At 44.8% G+C, this 21731-nt stretch overlaps 1 protein-coding gene across 5 annotated transcripts in view; it reads right to left on the bottom strand.

Annotated features, from left to right (window-relative positions):
* Nucleotides 1-21731, bottom strand: part of ACYP2 (acylphosphatase 2) — a 134733-nt gene that overhangs the window by 95884 nt on the left and 17118 nt on the right. The window contains exons 2-4 of one of the 5 annotated variants that reach the window (XM_067565148.1): nucleotides 21382-21671; nucleotides 18476-18492; nucleotides 13865-13974 (exon numbers count right to left, since the gene is read on the bottom strand). In XM_067565148.1, coding sequence (XP_067421249.1) covers nucleotides 13865-13974; nucleotides 18476-18492; nucleotides 21382-21451 — 197 coding nt within the window. In that variant the 5' untranslated portion in view covers nucleotides 21452-21671. Of the gene's footprint in view, nucleotides 1-13864; nucleotides 13975-18475; nucleotides 18493-18752; nucleotides 18947-19062; nucleotides 20524-21381; nucleotides 21672-21731 lie in introns of those variants that run through there. The other 4 variants (XM_067565145.1, XM_067565146.1, XM_067565149.1 and 1 more) reach the window with 4 other exon arrangements.

The raw sequence follows: 21731 nt of genomic DNA, 5'->3' as shown, positions 1-21731 counted from the left end.
TTCTTTCTGCCGACTCCGACAGCGGGGATGGGGGGTGGGTTTGGATGGATATGAGCAACACATCTCGAAGAACAACAGTTACTGGTAAGTAACCTTGTTTTCTCTCTTCGAGTGATTGCTCATATGCATTCCAATTTAGGTGATTGAGTAGCCATACCCTTGGAGGCGGGTAGGAGTCACTGACGAGCGGCTCTGCTCAGCACAGCCCTGCCCACCGCTGCGTCTTCTCTCGCCTGTTGAACAATGGCGTAGTGCATCGTGAACGTATGAACTGACGACCAGGTGGCTGCTCTACAGATATCCTGCAGTGGCACGTTCTGCAGGAAGGCAGCCGAAGAGGCCTGTGCCCTGGTCGAAAGTGCCGTTATCACTCCAGGTAGTGGCACTTTCGCTTGCTCGTAACAGAGCTTAATACATGATGTGATCCAAGAGGAGATTCGCTGGGTGGAGACCGGGGAGCCTTTCATCCGATCAGCCACTGCTACAAACAGCTGTGTCGATTTGCGGAAGGGTCTGGTTCTCTCCACATAGTGTGCCAGGGCCCGCCTGACATCCAGCGAATGCCATCTCCATTCCTCAGCCGAACCGTGTGGTTTCGGGAAAAACACAGGGAGGAAAATATCTTGGTTACAGTGGAATTGGGACACCACCTTGGGAAGGAAGGCTGGGTGGGGCCTCATCCTGACCTTATCCTTGTAAAAAACAGTATAGGGGGGCTCCGAAGTTAGTGCTCTTAACTCAGAGACCCTCCTGGCTGAAGTGATGGCCACCAGGAATGCTAACTTCCAGGAGAGGAGTAGCATGGAGCATGTCGCCATGGGCTCAAAGGGGGGTCCTGTCAACATGGTGAGGACCAGGTTTAAATCCCAGGGAGGGACAGGGTCTCGAACCTGTGGAAACACTCTCTCCACCCCTTTCAAGAATCTAACTGACATGGGGTGGGAAAACAGCGACCGTCCCTCCATCGGCTGGTGAAAAGCCGAAATAGCCGCCAGGTGTACCTTCAAAGAGGCCAAGGCCAGGCCTTGGAGTTTAAGATTTAGAAGGTATTCTAGAATCACCTGTATGGGCGAGCAGGTAGGAATAACACCCCTGGTCTCCGCCCAAGCCGTAAAGCGCCTCCACTTCACCCGGTATGTAACCTGCGTGGAGGGTTTTCTACTACCGAGTAAGATCTGTTGCACCTGCAAGGAACAGGCCCTTTCACCCTCCGTCAGCCAGAGAGTCTCCAAGCTGTCAGATGGAGGGAGTCCAGGTCCGGGTGCAGAAGGCGCTCCTGGTCCTGGGAGAGTAAGTCGTACCGGGTAGGGAGTGTGATCGGTGTAGCAATGGATAGGTCGAGCAGTGTACTGTACCAGAACTGCCTCGTCCACGCCGGGGCAATCAAGATGACCTCCGCCTTGTCCCTCTTGATCTTGAGAAGGACTTGGGGGAGGAGAGGGATGGGGGGAAAGGCGTACATCAGGGACCCCGACCATTCTATTAAGAACGCGTCGGAGAGGGAGCCCGGCTCGCGACCTCTGAGTGAGCAGTATCTCGGGCACTTCCTGTTTCGCGAGGATGTGAAGAGGTCCAGAAGGGGAGTGCCCCACACACGGAAGATTGAAGTCGCTACCTCGTGGTGAAGCGACCACTCGTGTCAGGGAGAAAACGACCTGCTTAAGCGGTCTGCCTCGTCGTTTCTGATCCCCGGGAGGTGAGAGGCAAAGATATGGAAATTGTGTCTCACCGCAAACTCCCATAAAGCCATAGCCTCCTGGCACAGGGCCGAGGAGCGCGCTCCCCCCTGCCTGTTCATGTAGAACATGGCTACTGTATTGTCCGTGAGGACCCGGACTCCCTCGCCCCTCAGGAACCTGAGGAAGGTTTTGCAGGCCAACCGGACTGCTCTGAGCTCTCGGACGTTGATATGTAGAGCTCTCTCCTCCGGTGACCATGACCCTTGGGTTCTCAGGCCTCCGCTGATGTGGGCTCCCCATCCCATGTCCGAGGCGTCCGTGATAAGGGTCACGGATGGAGTCAAGTCTCTGAATGGAACTCCCTTGAGCACCTCTCGGGTCCCTCCACCAATTGAGGGAAGACAGCACCTGTGGGGGAACCGTGACCACCTTAGTCAGCGAGTGTCTAGAGGGTGCATAGGTAGACGCTAGCCATGCTTGTAAGGGCCTTAGCTTAAGGCGGGCCAGCCTCACCACGTACGTAGAGGCTGCCATATGTCCCAACAGCTGTAAACAGCGTCTGGCTGTCGTCATAGGAGACGTTTGTAAGTCTGTGGTCAGGGATCCCATTGCCTCAAAACGCAGCCGAGGTAGAAACGCTCTGGCCTGTATGGCATGCAAGGAGGCCCCTATGAAGTCTATACGCTGCACCGGGGCGAGTGTGGACTTCTGCTCGTTAATGAGCAGGCCCAGTCTGGTGCACGTAGCGCAGACCAGCTCCAGGCTGTGCTGCACCTGCCCACACGATCTACCCTTGATGAGCCAGTCATCCAAGTACGGAAAGATCTGAACCCCCTTACGGCATAAGTGTGCCGCCACTACCGCCATACACTTAGTGAAAACTCTTGGGGCTGAGGACAGGCCAAAGGGTAGCGCCGTGAATTGGTAGTGGCCTCCCTGTACCCTGAATCTCAAAAATCTCCTATGTCCCGGTAAAATGGAGATATGGAAATAAGCATCCTTTAAATCGAGGGCAGTGTACCAGTCCCCTGGGTCTAGGGCTGGAATTATGGAGGCAAGGGATATCATGCGGAACTTAGTCCATCTGATATACTTATTCAGACGACGGAGATCCAAGATGGGTCTCAGACCACCCTTGGCCTTGGGAATCAGGAAGTATCTAGAGTAGAAACCCCTTCCCCTTTCCGTCAGCAGAACCTCCTCTACCGCACCAAGCTCCAGGAGAGAGTGGACCTCCTGTAGTAGGAGCTGTTTGTGTGTGGGGTCCCCCATATTTGACAGGGTAGGAGGGGATTCCGGAGGAGAAGCCGTGAACTGTAGGGCGTATCCCCTGAGGACGACTTCCAGGACCCAACGGTCCATCGTGATTGCCTCCCAAGCGTGATAGAATGGCCGAAGCCTATCTGCAAAGGGTTGATTATGACCCAGGGGGGAAGGAAAAAGCGCCACCCTCAGAATCGCTGTCAAAAGCGTTTATTACCATTCACGCCGCCGGTTTTTCCTCCCTGTTGCGCCCGCGCAGAGGAGCCTCGCCGATCCCGGCGGTTAGGCCCTCGAAAGCAGTCCCGTCCCCTCCTCTGCTGAGTGGGTCTAGGGGCTGGCCTGGGCGGGGGAGATGGCTGGCGCTGAGGCTGAGGGCGACACTGGCGTCTTGCTGCTTGAGGAGTGTACAGCCCTAGGGTCCTCAAGGTGGACCTAGAATCTTTGAGGGCATGCAACTTCTCATCCGTCCTCTCTGAAAAGAGGGCGGATCCCTCAAAGGGGAGGTCCTGAATGGCCTGCTGGACCTCCACGGATAACCCCGACGCCTGCAACCAAGAGCAGCGGCGCATAACTATGGCCGAAGCCATTGCCCTGCTTGCGGTGTCGGCTGCATCACTGGCCGCCTGCAAAGCCGCCTGTGCCACGGCCTCCCCTTCCTGTGTTATCGTGGCCAGGTCTGCTGCCTGGTCCGGGGCAAGGGCAGCAACCAACCGCTGTAATGAGGCCCCAGAGATTCTGGTTATATTTGCCCAAGAGGGCCTGGTGGTTAGCCACCCTCAATTGAAGTGCCCCTGTGGAGTATACCTTGCGGCCAAACAAATCCAATTTCCTCCCCTCCTTATCTTTAGGGGTAGTCCCCTGGCCCCCCGGCGATCCCTTTGATTCGCCGCATCAACTACCAGGGTCCCAGGAGCCGGGTGGCTATAGAGAAACTCAAAATTCTCCTTAGGCACGTAATATTTTCTCTCTGTTCCCTTGGATGTTGCGGGAACAGAGGAAGGTGTTTGCCATAGGGCCTTGGCAATACTCATGACCCTGTCATGAACGGGAAGGGCCACCCGTGAAGGGCCTGAGGACCCTGAAGGGCCGAACAATGGGTCGTCCTCCTCGGACATCTCCTTAAGCGGTAGCCCCAGATTATTCGCCACCCGCTTAAGGAGTTCTTGGTGTGCCCTAAAATCAAAAAGGGGCGTCCTATGATCCCTGGAGGTGCCCTCATCAGGGGAAGAAGAGGAGGAGAAGGGGAGAGGCCCTGTAGATGGGCCTTCCTCGGGGTCTGAGTCCCCATCAGAGGGAACGGTTGGTGGCAACTGTGAGGGTGGAGGAGGAGGCTGCACCACCGGAGAATGGAGCGAGTCAGCACCCTGCGTCTGCTGAGCTGCCCACGGACCCCAATACGGCCAGTGCCAAGGTCCCAGCTGCCACCCTGGTACAGGCAACTGTCCCGCATCCCCCTTGTGATCTTGGCGCCCCGAGTCCCAAGACCGTCTCTTATGACGCCTTTGCGGGGAGCGGCTTCGCGAAGAGGAGGAAGAGTAGCGCCGATGCCTACGATGCCTCCTGGATGAGGACCGACTAGACGAACCAGAGGATTTTCTCCGTCTACGGTCGGACCGCTTATGCCTGCGTTTGCCGCCACGGGAGCAGGAGCAGTGGCTTCTACGACTACGCGTCGAGGATCTTGACCGTGGACATTGAGCTGCTTCCAACGCGAAGCTTGGTACCGAGGCCGTCGGGATAAGCGCGTGCCTCGTTACCGGTAGGCTCGGTGCCGCGTAAGCCGGTGCCGTCAGGCTCGGTGCCGAGTGGGCTGGCGGCGCCGTCGGTGGCGGTGCTGGTGGGGTTGGTGCCGAAAGCCCTGGAGTCATAGGCATGGACGGCGTCGACCATGTCACGGAAGGCTGCTGCCCCGATGGACCTGGCAGCATCGACCAACCCGGTGCCGGTGCCCCCACTATAGAGGACGGGACCGATACAGATGGTGCCCTCTTGGAGGGGGTGTCCCGAGCCTTGCTACGGCGCAGCGCCTCTCCACTCTCGGGGGGGGGGGGGGGGGGGGGGGGGGGCTTGAGTCCGACTCCTGAGTGGTACTGGAGTCAACTCTGACAGCCAAGCGCCCGCTCTTTGTGCCTCTAGACCGCCCACGGTGCCGCGGTGCCGAGGCGCTCGACGACCTCGAGTCGGAGCTCGGAGGGGATGCGCTCTCCGCCCTCCGTGACCGTCTGGGTGAGGGTTGAGAGCGTTGGTTCCTCCACCCACCGGGGTCACCCAGCGCGGGTTTGCCCCGAGATGCTGGTCCCGCGCCCCTCGGTCGAGGGGGGGATGGAGGCGTGGGCAAGGTCATGAGGGCCCTTGCCGCATCGAACGCCTCCGGTGTCAACGGTCCTTGTAGAGGCTCTCCCCCACCCTTTAGAGTCAGGGGAGGCTCCCTACGAGGAGACACCGGTGCCGGAGGAACCTCCACGGCACGTGGCTGGGGTGTCTCCTTCTCCTCCCCTTGCTTCCGGGAGGAGTCCTTGGAGGCGGTGCCGGCGGTCTTGGTTTTCTTCGGCACCGAAACCTTCGGTGCCGCAGCCAGTGCCGGCGGTGCGCTCTGCACCGAGTGTAAACTCGGTGCCGGTGACCTGGACGGCTCGGACGCCGGTCGGAGTGCCGCTTCCATGAGAAGTGACTTCAGCCTCGCATCCCGTTCTTTTTGGGTGCGGGGCTTAAAGGACTTGCAAATCCTGCATTTCTCCCGTCAGTGCTGCTCTCCGAGACAACGGAGGCAGCGATTGTTGGGGTCACTAACAGGAAACTGCTTTGCACAGAGGAAACAGCTCTTGAAGCCCGCGGAGCCCGGCATGGCTCCGGTCAAAAGCCCCTAAGGGCCCTTGAACACAAAGTCAGTGGCTTCAGCTAACTGCCCTTTCTTGAATAACAATAGTTCTTTCAACAACTGATCTCTAATCGATGAAGTAGCTAGGGACTGCTGCTTGCAACGGCAAGTGGCAAAAGTTCCAGCAACCATCAGAGGCGGAAAGAAGGAACTGGGAGCCCGCGGGGTCAGCAGCGCCCTTTATACCGCGACATGAGCGCGGCACTCCAGGGGGCGCCTGAGCTGGCCCTGCGGGGCTTGCTAGGGAAAAAGGTTCCGGGAATCTGTGCACGGGGCGCGCACACACCTAAATTGGAATGCATATGAGCAATCACTCGAAGAGAGAACTAAGACGACTGAAAAGGTTTATACATACGAGACTATACATTTTTTTCAAATATATGAGATAAAGTAAATGTAGATCATGGTAATACTGATTAGGCAGGTTACTTGAAAATGTCTCTCTTGTGCCTTCATGCTTTATATTAACCCATGTATTTTCTTTGAAGTACATTATAATTCCTGAGCACTGAGACCTTCTCTTTTTACGAGTTTTGAGGAAGTGCCATGCACACATACAGCACTCTGTAAATACAAAATATAAAACTGAAAAAATTACTAAATTATTTAAGTTTCATGACAAGCTGTTGCTGGAATTACTCCCATGCCAGTTATTTCCATTATTTAGCGTCCTTACTGTAGAAATATTATGTTTAGGTTTGATTTACCACATGCACTAACCACTGCAGAAGTATGCCTTTCTTTCTTTTTCTCTTTTCTTATACCATACTTGACAAAAACCTTACTTTGTAAAAAATGTAAAATGTCTGAAGGTCCAGGAAAATGAGACTTTTGGGCTTAAAAAACAAGTGCTGAAAATTGTGGAAAAAAAGCCAATAATGCCAACACTTAAATGTTTTCTTTTTACATTAATGTGCAGTTATGATCAGAAAAGGGACTATTTAAAATGGCTGTTCCTTATTTCACAGATATGACTTGGAATGTGCATGGGGAATATATCTGCTTACTTCAGGGACAAAGGCAAGTTTACTACTTTTTATACATTTAATACAGCAGAGCCAATGCAGCTATGGGAGTAAGGTGACTTCTTTTCTGGTTCATGCATCACCCACAGAACTGACAACAAAGTTCATATTTAATACTGTTTACCTCAAGGTATGTACCTCAAATTGTATTTTACTACAATACATTTAAGTTATGATGATTCACAATCCAGAAAGAACAGAGTTTGATTTTCAGACTGCATTTGTGGGGCTGATGGTTAGAAAACCACCTTTTAACCTGTAAACTGAGTAAATTTGCTCTGGAAATCACAGTTAACACAATAAATATGAAAGCCCACAGTGCCATTTTTACAGTCACTATTCAGATTTACTGTCACTATTCAGAATTGAATGACACTTCAATAGGTTTCTTTTTCCACTGGAGTCTTCAAAAAACCTGTCGGAGCTTTGAGGACCAGTCTCATTTTCCCCACCTTTAAATCTTCCACGGTTGAAGTCCCATATTACATGAACAAGCCTTCTGACTTAGGAGTGGATGAGGATTCCATCAAATTCTATCAATACTACCCGTTCACTTAGTGGAAGAAAATCACTACGAGGGACACAGACAGAGCATACCCTCTCCCAATAGCATTCCCAGGACCACAAGCAGCTGACAGGATAGAAGATAATCAGGGGACAAATTATGCTTGAATTTACACCAGTGTAAATTGAGAGTAATTCTACTGACTTCAGTGGAGATCCTCCAGATTTACACCATTTTATGTGAAAAGAGAATCTATCCCTGTGAATGAAAATCCAGGTCTCCTACATAGTAGTGCACAGCACTGTGAGTTAGCCACAGGATCATCCCTTAACTATTACATTTTAATTATAACAGCATTTAATCTAACAAAACCATTCATGAAAATTAGTGTGAAGTTCGTCTGTGAGACAAACTGCCAATATGAGTCTAAACAATCCCTGTCTGATTTTGTTAATTTATCTTGCAACCCCAAAAAAATCAACTGGACATTAAATCACCAAGACAAAGACCCTAGTTACTGTGCATAATGCAGTCATACTAGTTAATCATAAATAAATCCTTAAGGATGCAACTTTTAAATGGTTTATCAGGAAAAGCAACATTCTTTTCCAGTTTTCTTTTACTTTGCAAAAAGTAGATTTAACTTTAATAAAAACAATAATTTTGTAACTATTCCTATAAAAGAAAATGTTGTCAGAAGCAGCATCCAAAATTGGCTAAATATAATGTAATTTACAAAGGAAAGCTTTCACCATCAGTTATCCATATTATAAGAATGAAGCACCTGAAGGAGAAAAAGAAAAAACAACACACATCTGCAAAATGCCCCTGAAAGCTGATCTGAAACAACAGAAATGGACTGCTGTGCTTCCAGGCAACTCTCCTAACAATGATGGCCTTTGCTGTATTCCAGATTTCCATAACTTTAAGGGAAACCACACCCATGTTTTTATAGACAACACAGCATTTTAAGTTTTCATTTCCTGATAGTAAAGACTGCAGGCCTTTTTTGAAAGCAATATTTCTCTGTTTCCATTTCTTATTATACATATTGTATGAAAAACATTATTTTTTAAATATGAGTTGAACAAGCATGCTAGAAAGTTCCTCAGCCTATTTCTTCAAAGAACTATTTCAAAGAATTAAACAAATATATTTACAACAGATAAGGTTTGTCAATGTTTCCATTTTAAAAAAAATCATGATTCTTCAAGTACATATAAAAAAAAAAAAAAAAAAATTCTTTAGGTTAAAAATTGATATAGGCTGAGCCTATATACTACTTTTAAAAAGTTTAGGAAAAGTACAATGGTTTTAAATTATAGGAGAAAACACCTCCACAATACCAGCTTACCAAATAAAAAAACAAAAGTGTTTTTATCTTTGTACCTCAAAAATGTCCAAGATAAAACAAGAAATGTGACCTCATTATTATTCAAAGGAAAATAAGGTCAGGATACAAAGGTCTAAAAATCAACTAAAGGGCAAAGTACTTTGTATACATCTGTGGATTAAGTACAAAATCCAATATAGCTATGTAATCTTTTAGTACATATCTCTATAATTTACTTATACTACATATTCCTAATTTAAATAAGTTAATTTAAAATGTAAGTACCGGATAGAACTACTATTGCATATCTACAGTATAGTTACTTTTTTAAAATGACCTAATAAGAAACATGATTACACACACAGACACTATAATGCACGAACCCAGAGTACTCTTCAAAACAAATCTTTCCAATGAAACAATGATTGTTATATGCTACAATGTCATGAAATGATGCAAAACATTTCCCTAAATACACAATCACAATCTACTAAAATGGTTCAACAACAGTCCATGATTTATAGAAGAATCAACTTTTTCAGTTGTGATTCTCCTGGCATTAAGATACTAATAAAAATTAAATGCATATAAAATCTAAATTTGAAGTGTCTGTGCTTCTGTAAGATTAAGCTTGAAACTATAGCTGGGTCTATACACAGTTTTTCTACCATATAACTATTTTGGTTCCGGGGGAAGTGATTTTTTACTGAAATAATTATACCAGTAAAACCTCTAATGTGGATGCCATTTTAACAGTAAGCTATACCAGTATATATATATTTATATTCCCCCTCTATGTGATACAACTTTTGTATGTAGGAAAGTGCTATGTCTTCAACTTTTCCTATTGTGATTTGTTGCTACAGCAGACAAAGTATGTACAAGCATACACTGCTATTAGACCAGTGATCCCCAAACTTTTTACATCACAGCCCCTTTGCCTCTGTCCACATTCTTCCCTTCCCCCCAGGGGCCAGAGTCATGGTCAGGGCCAAAGCTGTGGCTGGGGCCCAAGGCTGAGTCTGAGGCCAGGGGTGGAGCCAAAGCCAGGCCGTGGTTGAGCCAGAAGCCATGGCAGGGGGCAGGTCAAGAGCAGAACTGGGGGCAGAGCGGGGCTGGATGGTGCTCCACCTCGCCCTCCCAAATGTTCTTCTTTGCCCCCCCAGTGGTGCGCACCCCACAGTTTGGGGACCTCTGTATTAGACTTTTATAATGCCCCATAACTAAACTAAGCTTTACCTCGGAAGATCATATGACACAATCAGAGCTGCATTGTGTCATTATTTGCTGTTAAGGGTACTAGAGCCGCCTCACACAAAATTTCAGCTCTTTTGGCATGATATTGTCTTGCACAAAGGGACAGATAAAATGCAGATGCTGACTGTATGTGTTAGGAGACCCTCTGAAAGGGGAATAAATTAAGAAATAATTATGATAAATAATTTGGTGTCATCTTTAAAAACTTCAGATTTCTGGAATGAGAAAAATTGGCATAGTTTTCTTTTAAATGTTTTACAATAGCAGTATGAGTTAACACATTGGAATGGAAATATCTAGAAAATAATAAGCTTTACACCCATATTGTTTCCTATGAAAAACATCTACAGGAGGTGGTACTCTGCAATAAGCTAGCAAACTCTTCTTGGAGTAACTTTGCCCACTTTCCTTATCTTCTAAACTGAGACATACCACATGCTTCTCTTTGGGGAAGGTAATCTTGCTTGAGAAGCATGGGTGTGTCTGAGTTAAAGGGAACATGTGACAGAAGTGACAGGTTTTTTGCCATAGAAACTTTCTTTTAAAAAAACATATTGCTTTAGGTCTTGTTTAAACCAAGGATTGAAAGCAACGGAAACAGTCATTTCTGTTGGGCTGCAGCAAACAAGTATTATTCAGTTTAGTTTTAAATGCCAGAACATGTTGAGAGAATTTAACTTCAGTAATGGGCAAGTTCCTAAACACCCCCTTCAGTCTTTATTTCTCCCATTCACAACTGTGCCTTTTGTTAAATCATCCCCTTTGGCTCATACAACTTCCTTTTTTCTTTATACTAATCAACTGCCATCTCCTACACACACACACCTCGCTTCTTTTGGTTTGTCTTCCATCACTAAAATCAACTCCAGCACCATCTGTCACCTCTCACACATTGACTCACATATAAAAACACCCCCAAACTACACAAAACTGTTGCAATATTAGTGTGGTCCAGGGGATAGCATGCTTGATTCAGATGATCTGGATTCTATTTCCAGCTCTGCCACTGAACTAATGTATGACCTTAGAATCACAGGGTTAGAAGGGACTGCCAGGGCCATATAGTCTAACCCCTTGCCAAGATGCAGGACTTATTGTGTCTAAAAAATCATCCAAGACAGATGGCTCTCCATCCTCCTTTTGAAAACCTCCAGTGAAGAAGCTTCCACAACCTCCTGAGACAGTCTGTTCCACTGTCCTACTGTTCTTACAGTTAGGAAGTTTTTCCTGAAATTTAATCTAAATCTGCTATGCTATAGTTTGAATCCATTGCCTCCTGTCCTCTGTGGCAAAAGTGAATTTTTCTCTATCTTTTTAATGGCCATCTTTCAAGTATCTGAAGACCGGTATCATATCCCCCCTTAAACATCTCTTTTTCAAACTAAACAAACCCAATTCCTTCAGCCTTTGTTCACATGGCTTGCATTCCATCCCTTGGATCATCTTTGTCATTCACCTCTGTATCCTTTCCAATTTTTCTACATCCTTTCTATACATGGTGACCAAAACTGGACACAGTACTCCAGCTGAAGCTTAACCACCTTCAGTGACTTGCATGTTATGCTCTGTTAATGCAACCTAAATTTGCATTTGCTTTTTTTGCAACAGTATCGCATTGCTGACTCATGTTGAGGTTGTGATCTATCACAACTCCCAGATCCTTCTCAGCAGTGTGCTGTCAAGCCAGTTTCTCCCCCCATTCTGTATTTATACATGTTTTTTTTCTTGGCTAAGTATAGCACCTTACATTTTTATTTGTTGAATGTTATTTTGTTGTCTATAGCCCAGAATTATCAAGATCCCTCTGAATTTTAGCTCTATCCTCCAAAGGATTGACAACCCCCCCAGCTTTGTGTCATCTGCAAACTGGATCAGTATGCTCTCTATACCGACATCCAGGTTATTAATAAGATGTTAAACCACAATGGACCCAGAACAGATCCCTATGAGACCCCACTTGAGACCTCCCTCCAATCCGACACCATTCCACTAATAGTTACTCTTTGTTTGCGGTTGTTTCGAGCCAATTATGTATCCACTCAAGGGTAGTTCTGTGAAGCCCACATTTCTCCAGCTTACTTATCAGAATGTCATGTGGAACTGTGACAAAAGCCTTGCTGAAGTCCAGGTATATTATGTCCACAACATTCTTCCTATCCACCAAATCAGTTACCCTGTTGAAGAAGGAAATCAATGTTCTTCTCTCTCTGCCATCTCTCTCTCTTATTTTATTGTAAGCTCTTCTGGATAGGAATGTCTCTTACTGTGTGTTTGTAGAATGCCTATCATAATAGGACCCCAATCACAGCGGAGGCCTGTAGACACTACTGTAATACCAAAATATTATAACAATGTCACTTAACTGTGTGAGGTAAGCACATTCTATTATTTGCAACCATAACTCATCACCCCCAATGCATCATCATCAGGGTTTGAACTCTAGACCTTGAGCACTATAGCACAGACCTCAATCACTAGAGTGAAAGGAGTAACTCCAGTAACTGCCATCAGGAGTAGGCTGTAATCATTTGTGGACCACCTATTGGGGAATGCACAACATACTGAAACAATGATTATATATGCATGAGTAGCCTCATTTTACATACAGCATAATCAGGCATGTAGAGTTGGGAGGTTCTTAATAAGAGACAATGTGGCTAATGAAATAAGACTTCTGTCTGCCATGTTCTATTTCCAGCTTTTATTGCCTCTCTGGGTGGTATGAGGCCTAGCTCAACAACAAGTATTATGAAAGAAACAGAATTACTAACAGCAGTTAGAAAACATGAGTGTAAGGTTTCCTAGATACTAGCCTGATGCAAAGGCCCCTAGCTCAATCAGTATTTTGATTGGGCAAATGGGACAAGGAGGAGGATCTATTTTGTCTGTTTTCCATCTGGAGATTCAGCTACATGTGCCATGCTAAAAAGACACATTGGGGAGCATACCCAGTGCATGTAGTATCTTGGTAAGTTTAGCAGAAAGCCTCCAGCAACCTCTGCCGACCATAATACAGCTTGCAAATGGCAATTTTGGCATCTTAAAATTCAACCAGATCTGAATGGATTTCCATGTGGACAACAAATGCACCTCACTGACACCAGAACTGCAAAATGTAAGTTCTGCTGCAACTTATGGAGGCACTAAAGCCCTTGAAAAACAGGTCAGAAAAGTTTATATACTGAGACATATTAAGTAACCTCCATATAGGGGTATCTACTACTCTCTTCATAATAATTTATTATTTAAGAATCAGAGGGAAAGTTTGTCTATTTTACTCAGCCAAGCAGAATGAAAGCTGACAGGATCTGCATTTGTCACAAAGAACAAGCAGTGCAATATACTTTTTAAAAAGTTTTAAATTTACAATAGTATTTCAGAGTTTAGTGCTGAGGCAGACATCTTGGTAAAAAATTATATCATTTAAGGCACTAGTTCATAGAAGACCAATGGACAGCAGTGGTTCCAAATTTTTTTTGTTGTTGGTTCAGGGGAAGCCCCCATTTTTAATGAACAGGTAAGCAGAAACATTCTTCCCCATCACCACCATTTTCCTCATCCTATGAGCTGGAGGTCTTTTTATTTATATATATATATATATATTGTCCATTTCCTTCTTTCCAATCTATTAATTCTTTGTCTCTATTCTGTTTTCCTCACTCATTTTGTTTTTTTCCACTTTAGAGTCTATTTTTTGCTTTCTATTTTTTAACATTCCTTTTTGCTCCCTTTCCCAGTTCTCCCACACACCAGAAGGCTAACTATTGGGTCAGGAGTCAAGGTGGTATGTTTCAAGCAACCTTGATTTGTTATTGTTACAGTAAGTCACTCATATCTAAATCTAATTTTACATTCTTTTCAGAAGTATTTAAACAAATTTGACAGGTCAGTGAGTCTAACACACATTGACACAGAAATACTTACATCGCATTCACTTTATCTTCTGGGCCCTGAACTTGGCCAGTAACAGTCCCTTGTCTGGTATTTTTAACCCAGCCAACTACTCCCTTTTTTCGAGCTTCATCTTCTGTGTACTGATTTGGAAAATAAAACAAGAAAATACATACAGTATACTCAGTACCAGCAGCTATGACACATAATATGTGCATAAGTAGTCTTAAAGACCCAGTTTCATTTTCACAACTTCCTTAAAACCTACTCTTCCTAAAATGTATCTGTAGATATTAATGCACCTACTTAGACACCAGGATTTTCCTGCCAGTTCTGGACTTGCAGCAAAAGCAGTCAATTTTTCAACAAGAATGTGAATTTATCCACCTTGTGCTTGTCAGTGTTTATCATAACATCAACCCGTGGCTCCACTTTCAGATTACACTGCTGACAATAAGGCAAGTAGCAGTATAGCTTCTTTGGGATAGTTTTCTCATGATATGTCAGAAGGTTTTAAAGGTTCCATTTGGGGGAGAAGAGAGAAAATCTAGACTCTCCATTTTAAGAATTTTCAACATTATCATCTTCTTGTGCAAAGGTCAAGGGTCTTCTACATCACCTCTATAACTGCCATGTATAACACTGGCAGCAACAAACCAAAGGCTGCAAAAGCTTCATCTTTTGTTAAAGCACTTCTGAATTTGCTACCCTTCCTTAAGGAGCTATGACATCCCATCTTCAAGCAAACTGACTTTCAAAATGACTAGCAAGTTTCCTCAAGAAGTGAATCAAAGAAGATTAGGGTTGGAAGGGACCTAAGGAGGTCATCTAACCTAACTCCCTGTTCAAAGCAGGACGAACCTCAACTAAGTCATCCCAGCCAGGGCTTTGTCAAGCCAGGCCTTAAAAACCTCTAAGGATGGAGATTCCACTCCCGCACCTAGGTAACCCATTCCAGTGCTTCACCATCCTCCTAATGAAAAACATTTTCCTAATATCCAACCTAAACCTCCCCCACTGCAACTTGAGACCATTGCTCCTATTTCTGTCATCTACTACTACTGAAAACAGCCTAGTGTCATCCTCCCAGGAACCCCTTTTCAGGTAGTTAAAGGCTGCTAACAAATTCCCCCTCATTCTTCTCCTCTGCAGGCTAAACAAGCCTAGTTCCCTCAGCCTCTCCTCATAAGTCACATGCTCCACCCACTAATAATTTTTGTTGCCCTCCGCTGGCTCTTTCCAATTTGTCCACATCCTTTCTGTAGTGGGGGGCCCAAAACTGGACACAGTACTCCAAATGTGGCCTCACCAGTGCTGAATAGAGGGGAATAAACACTTCCTGCGATCTGCTGGCAATGCTCCTACTAATGCAGCCCAATATGCCATTAACCTTCTTGGCAATAGGAGCACACTGTTGACTCATATCCAGCTTCTTGTCCACTGTAACCCCCAGGTCCTTTTCTGCCGAACTGCTGCTTAGCCAGTTGGTCCCCAGACTGTAGCAGTGCATGGGATTCTTCTGTCCTAAGTGCGGGACTCTGCACTTGTCCTTGTTGAACCTCATCAGATTTTTTTTGGCCCAATCCTCCAATTTGTCTAAGTCACTCTGTATCCTATCCCTGCCCTCCAGCGTACCTACCACTCTCCCCAGCTTAGTGTCATCTGCAATCTTACTGAGGGTGCAATCCACCACATCCTCCAGATCATTAATGAAGATGTTGAACAAAACTGGCTCCAGCACCAACCCTGGGGCACTCCACTTGTGACTGGCTGCCAACTAGACATCAAGCCGTTGACCACTGCCCGTTGATCCTGATGATCTAGCCAGCTTTCTATCCACTTTATAGTCCATTCATCCAACCCATACTACTTTAACTTGCTGGCAAGAATACTGTGGGAGACCATATCAAAAGCTTTGCTAAAGTCAAGGTACACCACGTCCACTGCTTTCCTCACATCCAGTCAGTCATCTCATCATAGAAGGCAATCAGGTTGGTCAGACATGACTTGCCCTTGGTGAATCCATGCTAACTGTTCCTGATCAACTTCCTCTCTTCCAAGTGCCTTAAAATGGATTCCTTGGGGACCTGCTCCATGGTTTTTCCAGGGAGTGAGGTGAGCCTGACCGGTCCGTAGTTCCCCGAATCTTCTTTCTTCCCTTTATATATAAATGCATTATATTTGCCTTTTTCCAATCATCTGGGACCTCCCCCAATCGCCACAAGTTTTCAAAGATAATGGCCAATGGCTCTGCAATCTCATCAGCCAACTCCATTGACACTCTTGGATGCATTGCATCCCACCCCATGGACTTGTGCATGTCCAGCCTTTCTAAATAGTCCTGAACCTGTTCTTTCAGCCCTGAGGGCTGCTCACCTCCTCCCCATTCTGTACTGCCCAGTGCAGTAGTCTGAGAGCTGACCTTGTCTGTGAAGACAGAGGCAAAAAAAGCATTGAGTATTTCAGCTTTTTCCAAATCATCTGTCACTAGGTTCTCCCCCCCATTCTGTAAGGGGCCCACATTTTCCTTGACCTTCTTCTTGTTACTAACATATCTGTAGAAACCCTTCTTGTTACCCTTCATGTCCCTTGCTAGCTGTAACTCCAATTGTGATTTGGCCTTCCTGATTTCACACCTGCATGCTCAAGCAGTATTTTTATACTCCTCCCTAGTCATCTGACCAAGTTTCCATTTCTTGTAAGCTTCCTTTTTGTGTTTAAGCTCACTGAAGACTTCTTTGTTAAGCCAATGAAAACTGAACAAACACTTGAAGAGTGAAGTATGAATGAAGAACAAAACACTTGAAGAAGAGGGAATTGTGGTAGCAGTAAAGGTTAAAGTCCACTTAATTGTTCTGTTTGTTAATATGGCTCTTTTTGCAATACAATATCAAAATAATTTTATGCTGATTATTTTTAAGTTTAGCCATTCTGTATTATCTGTCTCCCTCATACCTAAGTACATGGCTCTAAATATACATGTTTTAAAACCACAAAACTGCACAGAGTAGGGAGTCTGTCTCTCAGAAATCCAGCAAAGAATTATTCCACCCAAACAAGAAAGAGTAAGGCAACCAATATTAGCCAATACATGGCCTTCTAATTCTCATACATCAGTTTTATAAATATAGATGTCACAAGTATTTTAACTATCTACATCTTTTCTAAATTAAACAAGAAGAAACAATATGTGCACAGGTATTCATCTCATGTTTACATGCTACACTCCACAACTGTAAACTTTAATGTGGTTTTCAAAGATATTGTTGGGAGATTTCCACCTTATATTTTAAACGCTGCTCAATAATACACCATAGTATGCATAAAGGCTCCCTTTTTATATACCTTTATCCAGTTGCGTATACTGCACTCAGATTTGGCTATTAGCCTCTGGGGACGACATTTCAGTATATTTCATATACACTCACCGGGTTGGCCTAGTCTGCTATTAATGAATAGTCATTATTGATTAGTTCAATGGAGAACTGTTCCTGTTAAGACACTATCAGCACAATTTTAGTGTTTTACTGTCTTAAACAGTAACAAAGAGAATTACAGAAATATGAGAGGTACAGACTTGTTTGTTTCCTCACTCAAAACACTCAATACTCACGTCTCTCCCCTTAAATGTAAAGCAGGCACAGGATAAGGTCATGACTTTCAATCACACACAGACATAGATTTGCACCTCCAACTTCCAAGTTAACAGTAACTTAACACAAACAAATGGTGCATATATCTCATGGAGTGGCAACTCAGCAGGGGAGCCCAAGAGATGAAAACAGATAGAAGCAAGTGACCTCTTGCTGGGATAGACCAGAGCTGACTGAGTAGAATGAATAATGTCACTAAATTCAAGACATATGTTATGCCCTACATCATTCAGCCATTTCATCTTTCAGCTATTTCACAAGTGTACAACCATATATCGAAATATTTAATATTAAACATAGGTCACTGTTTTCAGAAAATATAGTATTCTAGCTATTTCCACTCTGTGAAACATGTGTCCTCTTGTTTCATGAGTTTCTGTCTTTATCTTTGAGCATGCTCCTGCTGCAGGTTCAGAACTGGTGGAGAAGCTTGGCTGGGATCTGAGCTGCAGAGACAAACTTTTGCATCATGTAATTATTAGACATCACCGGTCAGAAAAAAAATCATAAGCACTGTAGATTTTAAATTTTTTAATTCTCTGAAGAATTAACACTGCACTTTTATTTTCATAAAGAAAAATAAAAAGACAATACACATTGCTTCAGTAGCTCAAAACTAACATTTGCCAAAGGTCAACACATTGTCAGGCCCTTGTGATGTTTAAATCCAGTGTGCGTGTACACAATCACAATCCTGGTTGAGGCCTCTTGGTATTACTATGATACAAACAAACTGAATAACTAATAAATATGAATAAAATAGAAGTTCTTGTAAGAAAGGTTTAACAGTAGGATTATTATATACCATATATCTATTGTAAAAAGAATATATGATTTAAAAAAACAACACACAATACTTAACTGTCCAGATAAGTGCTGAAAACGCCAACTAGATGCCTTGGCACTCTATTATAGGTCTCCTACAATATTTTTAGCACTGGAAATATTACACTGTTGTAATGTAAAACGGGCACAGTGAATACTGTCTTACCATTCTGAAACACACACCTAGAAAAGAATGAAAAGAAAAGTGAGATTAATTTGGAAGAATTAATGCTATTGCTAACATTGTCTAATTTTTGTTTCTGTAAACTGAGTACTAGAGGTTTGTTCTAGTCATTTACTATGAAACTTTAAAGAATGGTTATACCTGTTTATCATACTTCTAAAATATAGATAACTACTTAGGAGTCAGATTTATACATACATATGTACATGTTTTCACCTTCTTATGGTCTTCCTTAGGACAAATAATGAAAATGTCTTACCTGTAATTCTGCTTTCTCTGAAGATATCCTTTAGAAGGATTCTCTATTCCTAGCCTTCTTAGCAAGAAAGCAAAAGAAAACTACTAGGGCTTCAGATTTTAATCCTTGAGGACAGCTGTAGGAAGGCAGAACACAAGCCAGGCCCCTCTGATTCTTGCATGATTAACTTAATTTTTCTCTAGGCACCCCAGGTGCCCCCCCTCCCCCCCCACACACACACTCTTTTTATTTTATTTATTTATTTATTTTAAATAACCACTTCATGTTGAACATCCTGAATTGGAATTTTCTTTCTGGGAACTTTGCCTACCATGCAACTGAAGAAACTGAGTAGAACGTTCAGAAGGCACACAAGGACAAGTAGGGGACATGGTTTGCACTCTATCCCACTACTGCTGCTCTCAAGACTCACAAACTCAGAGAATTCCATCATCTTCTGCTAAGGAGATAAGACTTGTAGTCAAAATCCTGTACAGATCGTATCTTTAGAGAATGCAGAATGTCAACAGTCTCCAAGTATGAAATAAATGCTATAGTATAAAAATATATTGCCAAGCTTTTAGCTACCCAATGGTCTACTCCCACTAAAAAAAATTAAGGTTGGTATATTTATGTATGAGAATATACATAAAAAGAATATATATAACCTTTTATGCCCTTATTTTTAGAGAACCACAGAACACTATCTGAAGAGAGACAGTTTGTACCTTCATGGAGTAGGTACTGAGCCCTTAGTTATGGAGGATACATGAGAGTTATATCATGCATCAAACAAAAAACAAACAAACAAAGAATTCCATTGTTATTTACTTGCATTACAGCAGTGTTTGACTGCCCCACCAATAACAGGCCTCCATTGAGCTAGATATTGTGCAAACATGTAGTAACAATGGATCTCTCTCATTCAGTTTCCATGAAGTTTGTATTTTTATTCCTGTTTACACTTATGTGATCTGTAGTCTTCCTTCATATCATCCACTCAAATATGATCAAAAAGGTACCAGGCCAACTTTATCACTGGTATAGATAGGTACAATACCATCAAAGTAAGTGGTGTTGCATCTATTTTTACCAGTGGCAAATTTGATCCATCAGCTGCCAGGTAATATGGTTTGTGATATATTATATATATATATTTTAAACACAGAACTAAATAATGTTTTACTGATCCTCTATTTCTTGTTTATCTACGGTGCATATTCTGACACTGTAAGCAAATTGTCAATACTTTCAGCTAACAACAAAGTATTTTTAGTATAGTTACACTATAACAGAACCAAACAGGATACCTGCACTTGTCAGATAACTTACAAAGATATTCATGTTTGCAGTGTTACTGTAGCCATATCTGTCCCAAGATATTAGAAAGACAAGTTGGGGGAAGTAACATCTTTAACTGGCCCTGGACTGTGACACTCCCTTTCCTAGCCCTGAAGAAGAGCTCTGTGTAAGCTTGTCTCCTTCGCCAAAAGAAATTGGTCCAGTAAAATATATTACCTCACCCACCTTCTCTGTCTAAATATATTTATGTCATTTAAGCAATGCCTTTGCTGTTTCCATTGTACTATTGCCAAAATTCTCTCTCTCAAACTATCTTAGTTAAATTACGTAAACCTATAATAAAGTTTAAGTTCTATCTGCTTCAAGATATCAGCACCTTTATCTAATTTTCACACACATAGTGAATAAAAAAAGTTTTACATACACATCACTGTATAGTATTTTGAGTACATTTTGTACTTATTTCCATACTCCATTTATTACATCCCTATCTCTTAGAATAAGCTAGGTCTGCCTCACAGAACTATATCATGGGCTTCCTAAAATCACTTCAAAGTAGTGCGCTTCCAAAAATACTAATGTTTAACACCTTTAAAATTGTATGTTTATTATACCAGTTCACAGAATTACTAATACTGTGGGTCTCTTTTAGGGTACAGTCATTCTCCCCCCGCCCGAACAACTACTCCATCACTGGAGCTACAATTTGCAAAAGGTGCTTGGAGCAATAGGAGACTTTCCTGGCGCATCTCTACACGTGAAGTGTCACCGCCTCCAAGTTCACCGTAAAGGGGCGCTACTGCACAGCTCTCGGAAAGCTTCTGCCTCTCTTTCTTCACCCGCAGTCCAGCCCCCGCATTCTGCAGCCTGTGGCCGTGAAACTCAAGTACTCACATTCTCAAGTTATAGCTCTGACAGTGTTCGAGCCTGCGCAACCCTCTGGGAACACTATACGCGTGGGCGGGGCAAGATCACTGCCTAGCAGCACCACGTTGTAATGCGTGGTTGATGGGCACTAACGGGACCATTACACACTGGTGCTAGTCGGACGCATGTTGAGAACTTCAACACCCCTGAGGCCACTCCTCCAAGTCCGTAGGAGAGAGGGGGGGGAGCCTGACTCCCTTCCTCCCGGGGAAGCGGGGAGAACTGGGGTCCCCCACACAGCCCATGCTCCCCGGGCTGGGGGCTCCCTGCTGCAAGCCGCACGGAAAACCACTCGGCGAGCTCGCGCGCAGGGCACCAACCTGCAGCCCCGCGCATGCGCGCTGCGGTCTGCCCCCCCCCCCCCCGCTGTGTTGACCCGACTGAGCCCCGGTCCCGGCCGGTCCCTGCGCTCCGCACCTACCCTGCACCCGGCCGAACACTTCGTAGTCCACCGACTTCAGGACGCCAGAGGCCTTGGCGAGACCGGACATGGCGGGGGGGGAGGGTGGGGGTCAGGCGGGGGGAGCCGGCCCGCTCGGATTCGCTGCGGGAATGGCCGGCGCGCCGCACTGATTTCCTCGACCGGAAGGGGGGCCTGGACGGCAGCTCGCGGGGCTCAAGTTTCTTGGGAAAGCGGCCGCCTGCCGGGCTGAGCCTGAGTCGGGCCAGCGGCTCTGGGAGGTGCGAGAACGTGTCTCGCGGGAGCGTCACCTGCCGCGCAGCGCCCCGCCCCCTCCCCCACTGACCGAGGACTGAGAGAGGCCCCCCGCC

This window comes from Emydura macquarii, unplaced genomic scaffold, assembly GCF_026122565.2.
Source record: "Emydura macquarii macquarii isolate MOO-44397 ecotype Brisbane River unplaced genomic scaffold, CSIRO-AGI_Emac_v2 contig_2676, whole genome shotgun sequence".
In the NCBI taxonomy this organism is placed as follows: Eukaryota; Metazoa; Chordata; order Testudines; family Chelidae; genus Emydura; species Emydura macquarii.
This window is presented reverse-complemented; position numbering and strand designations above follow the sequence as displayed.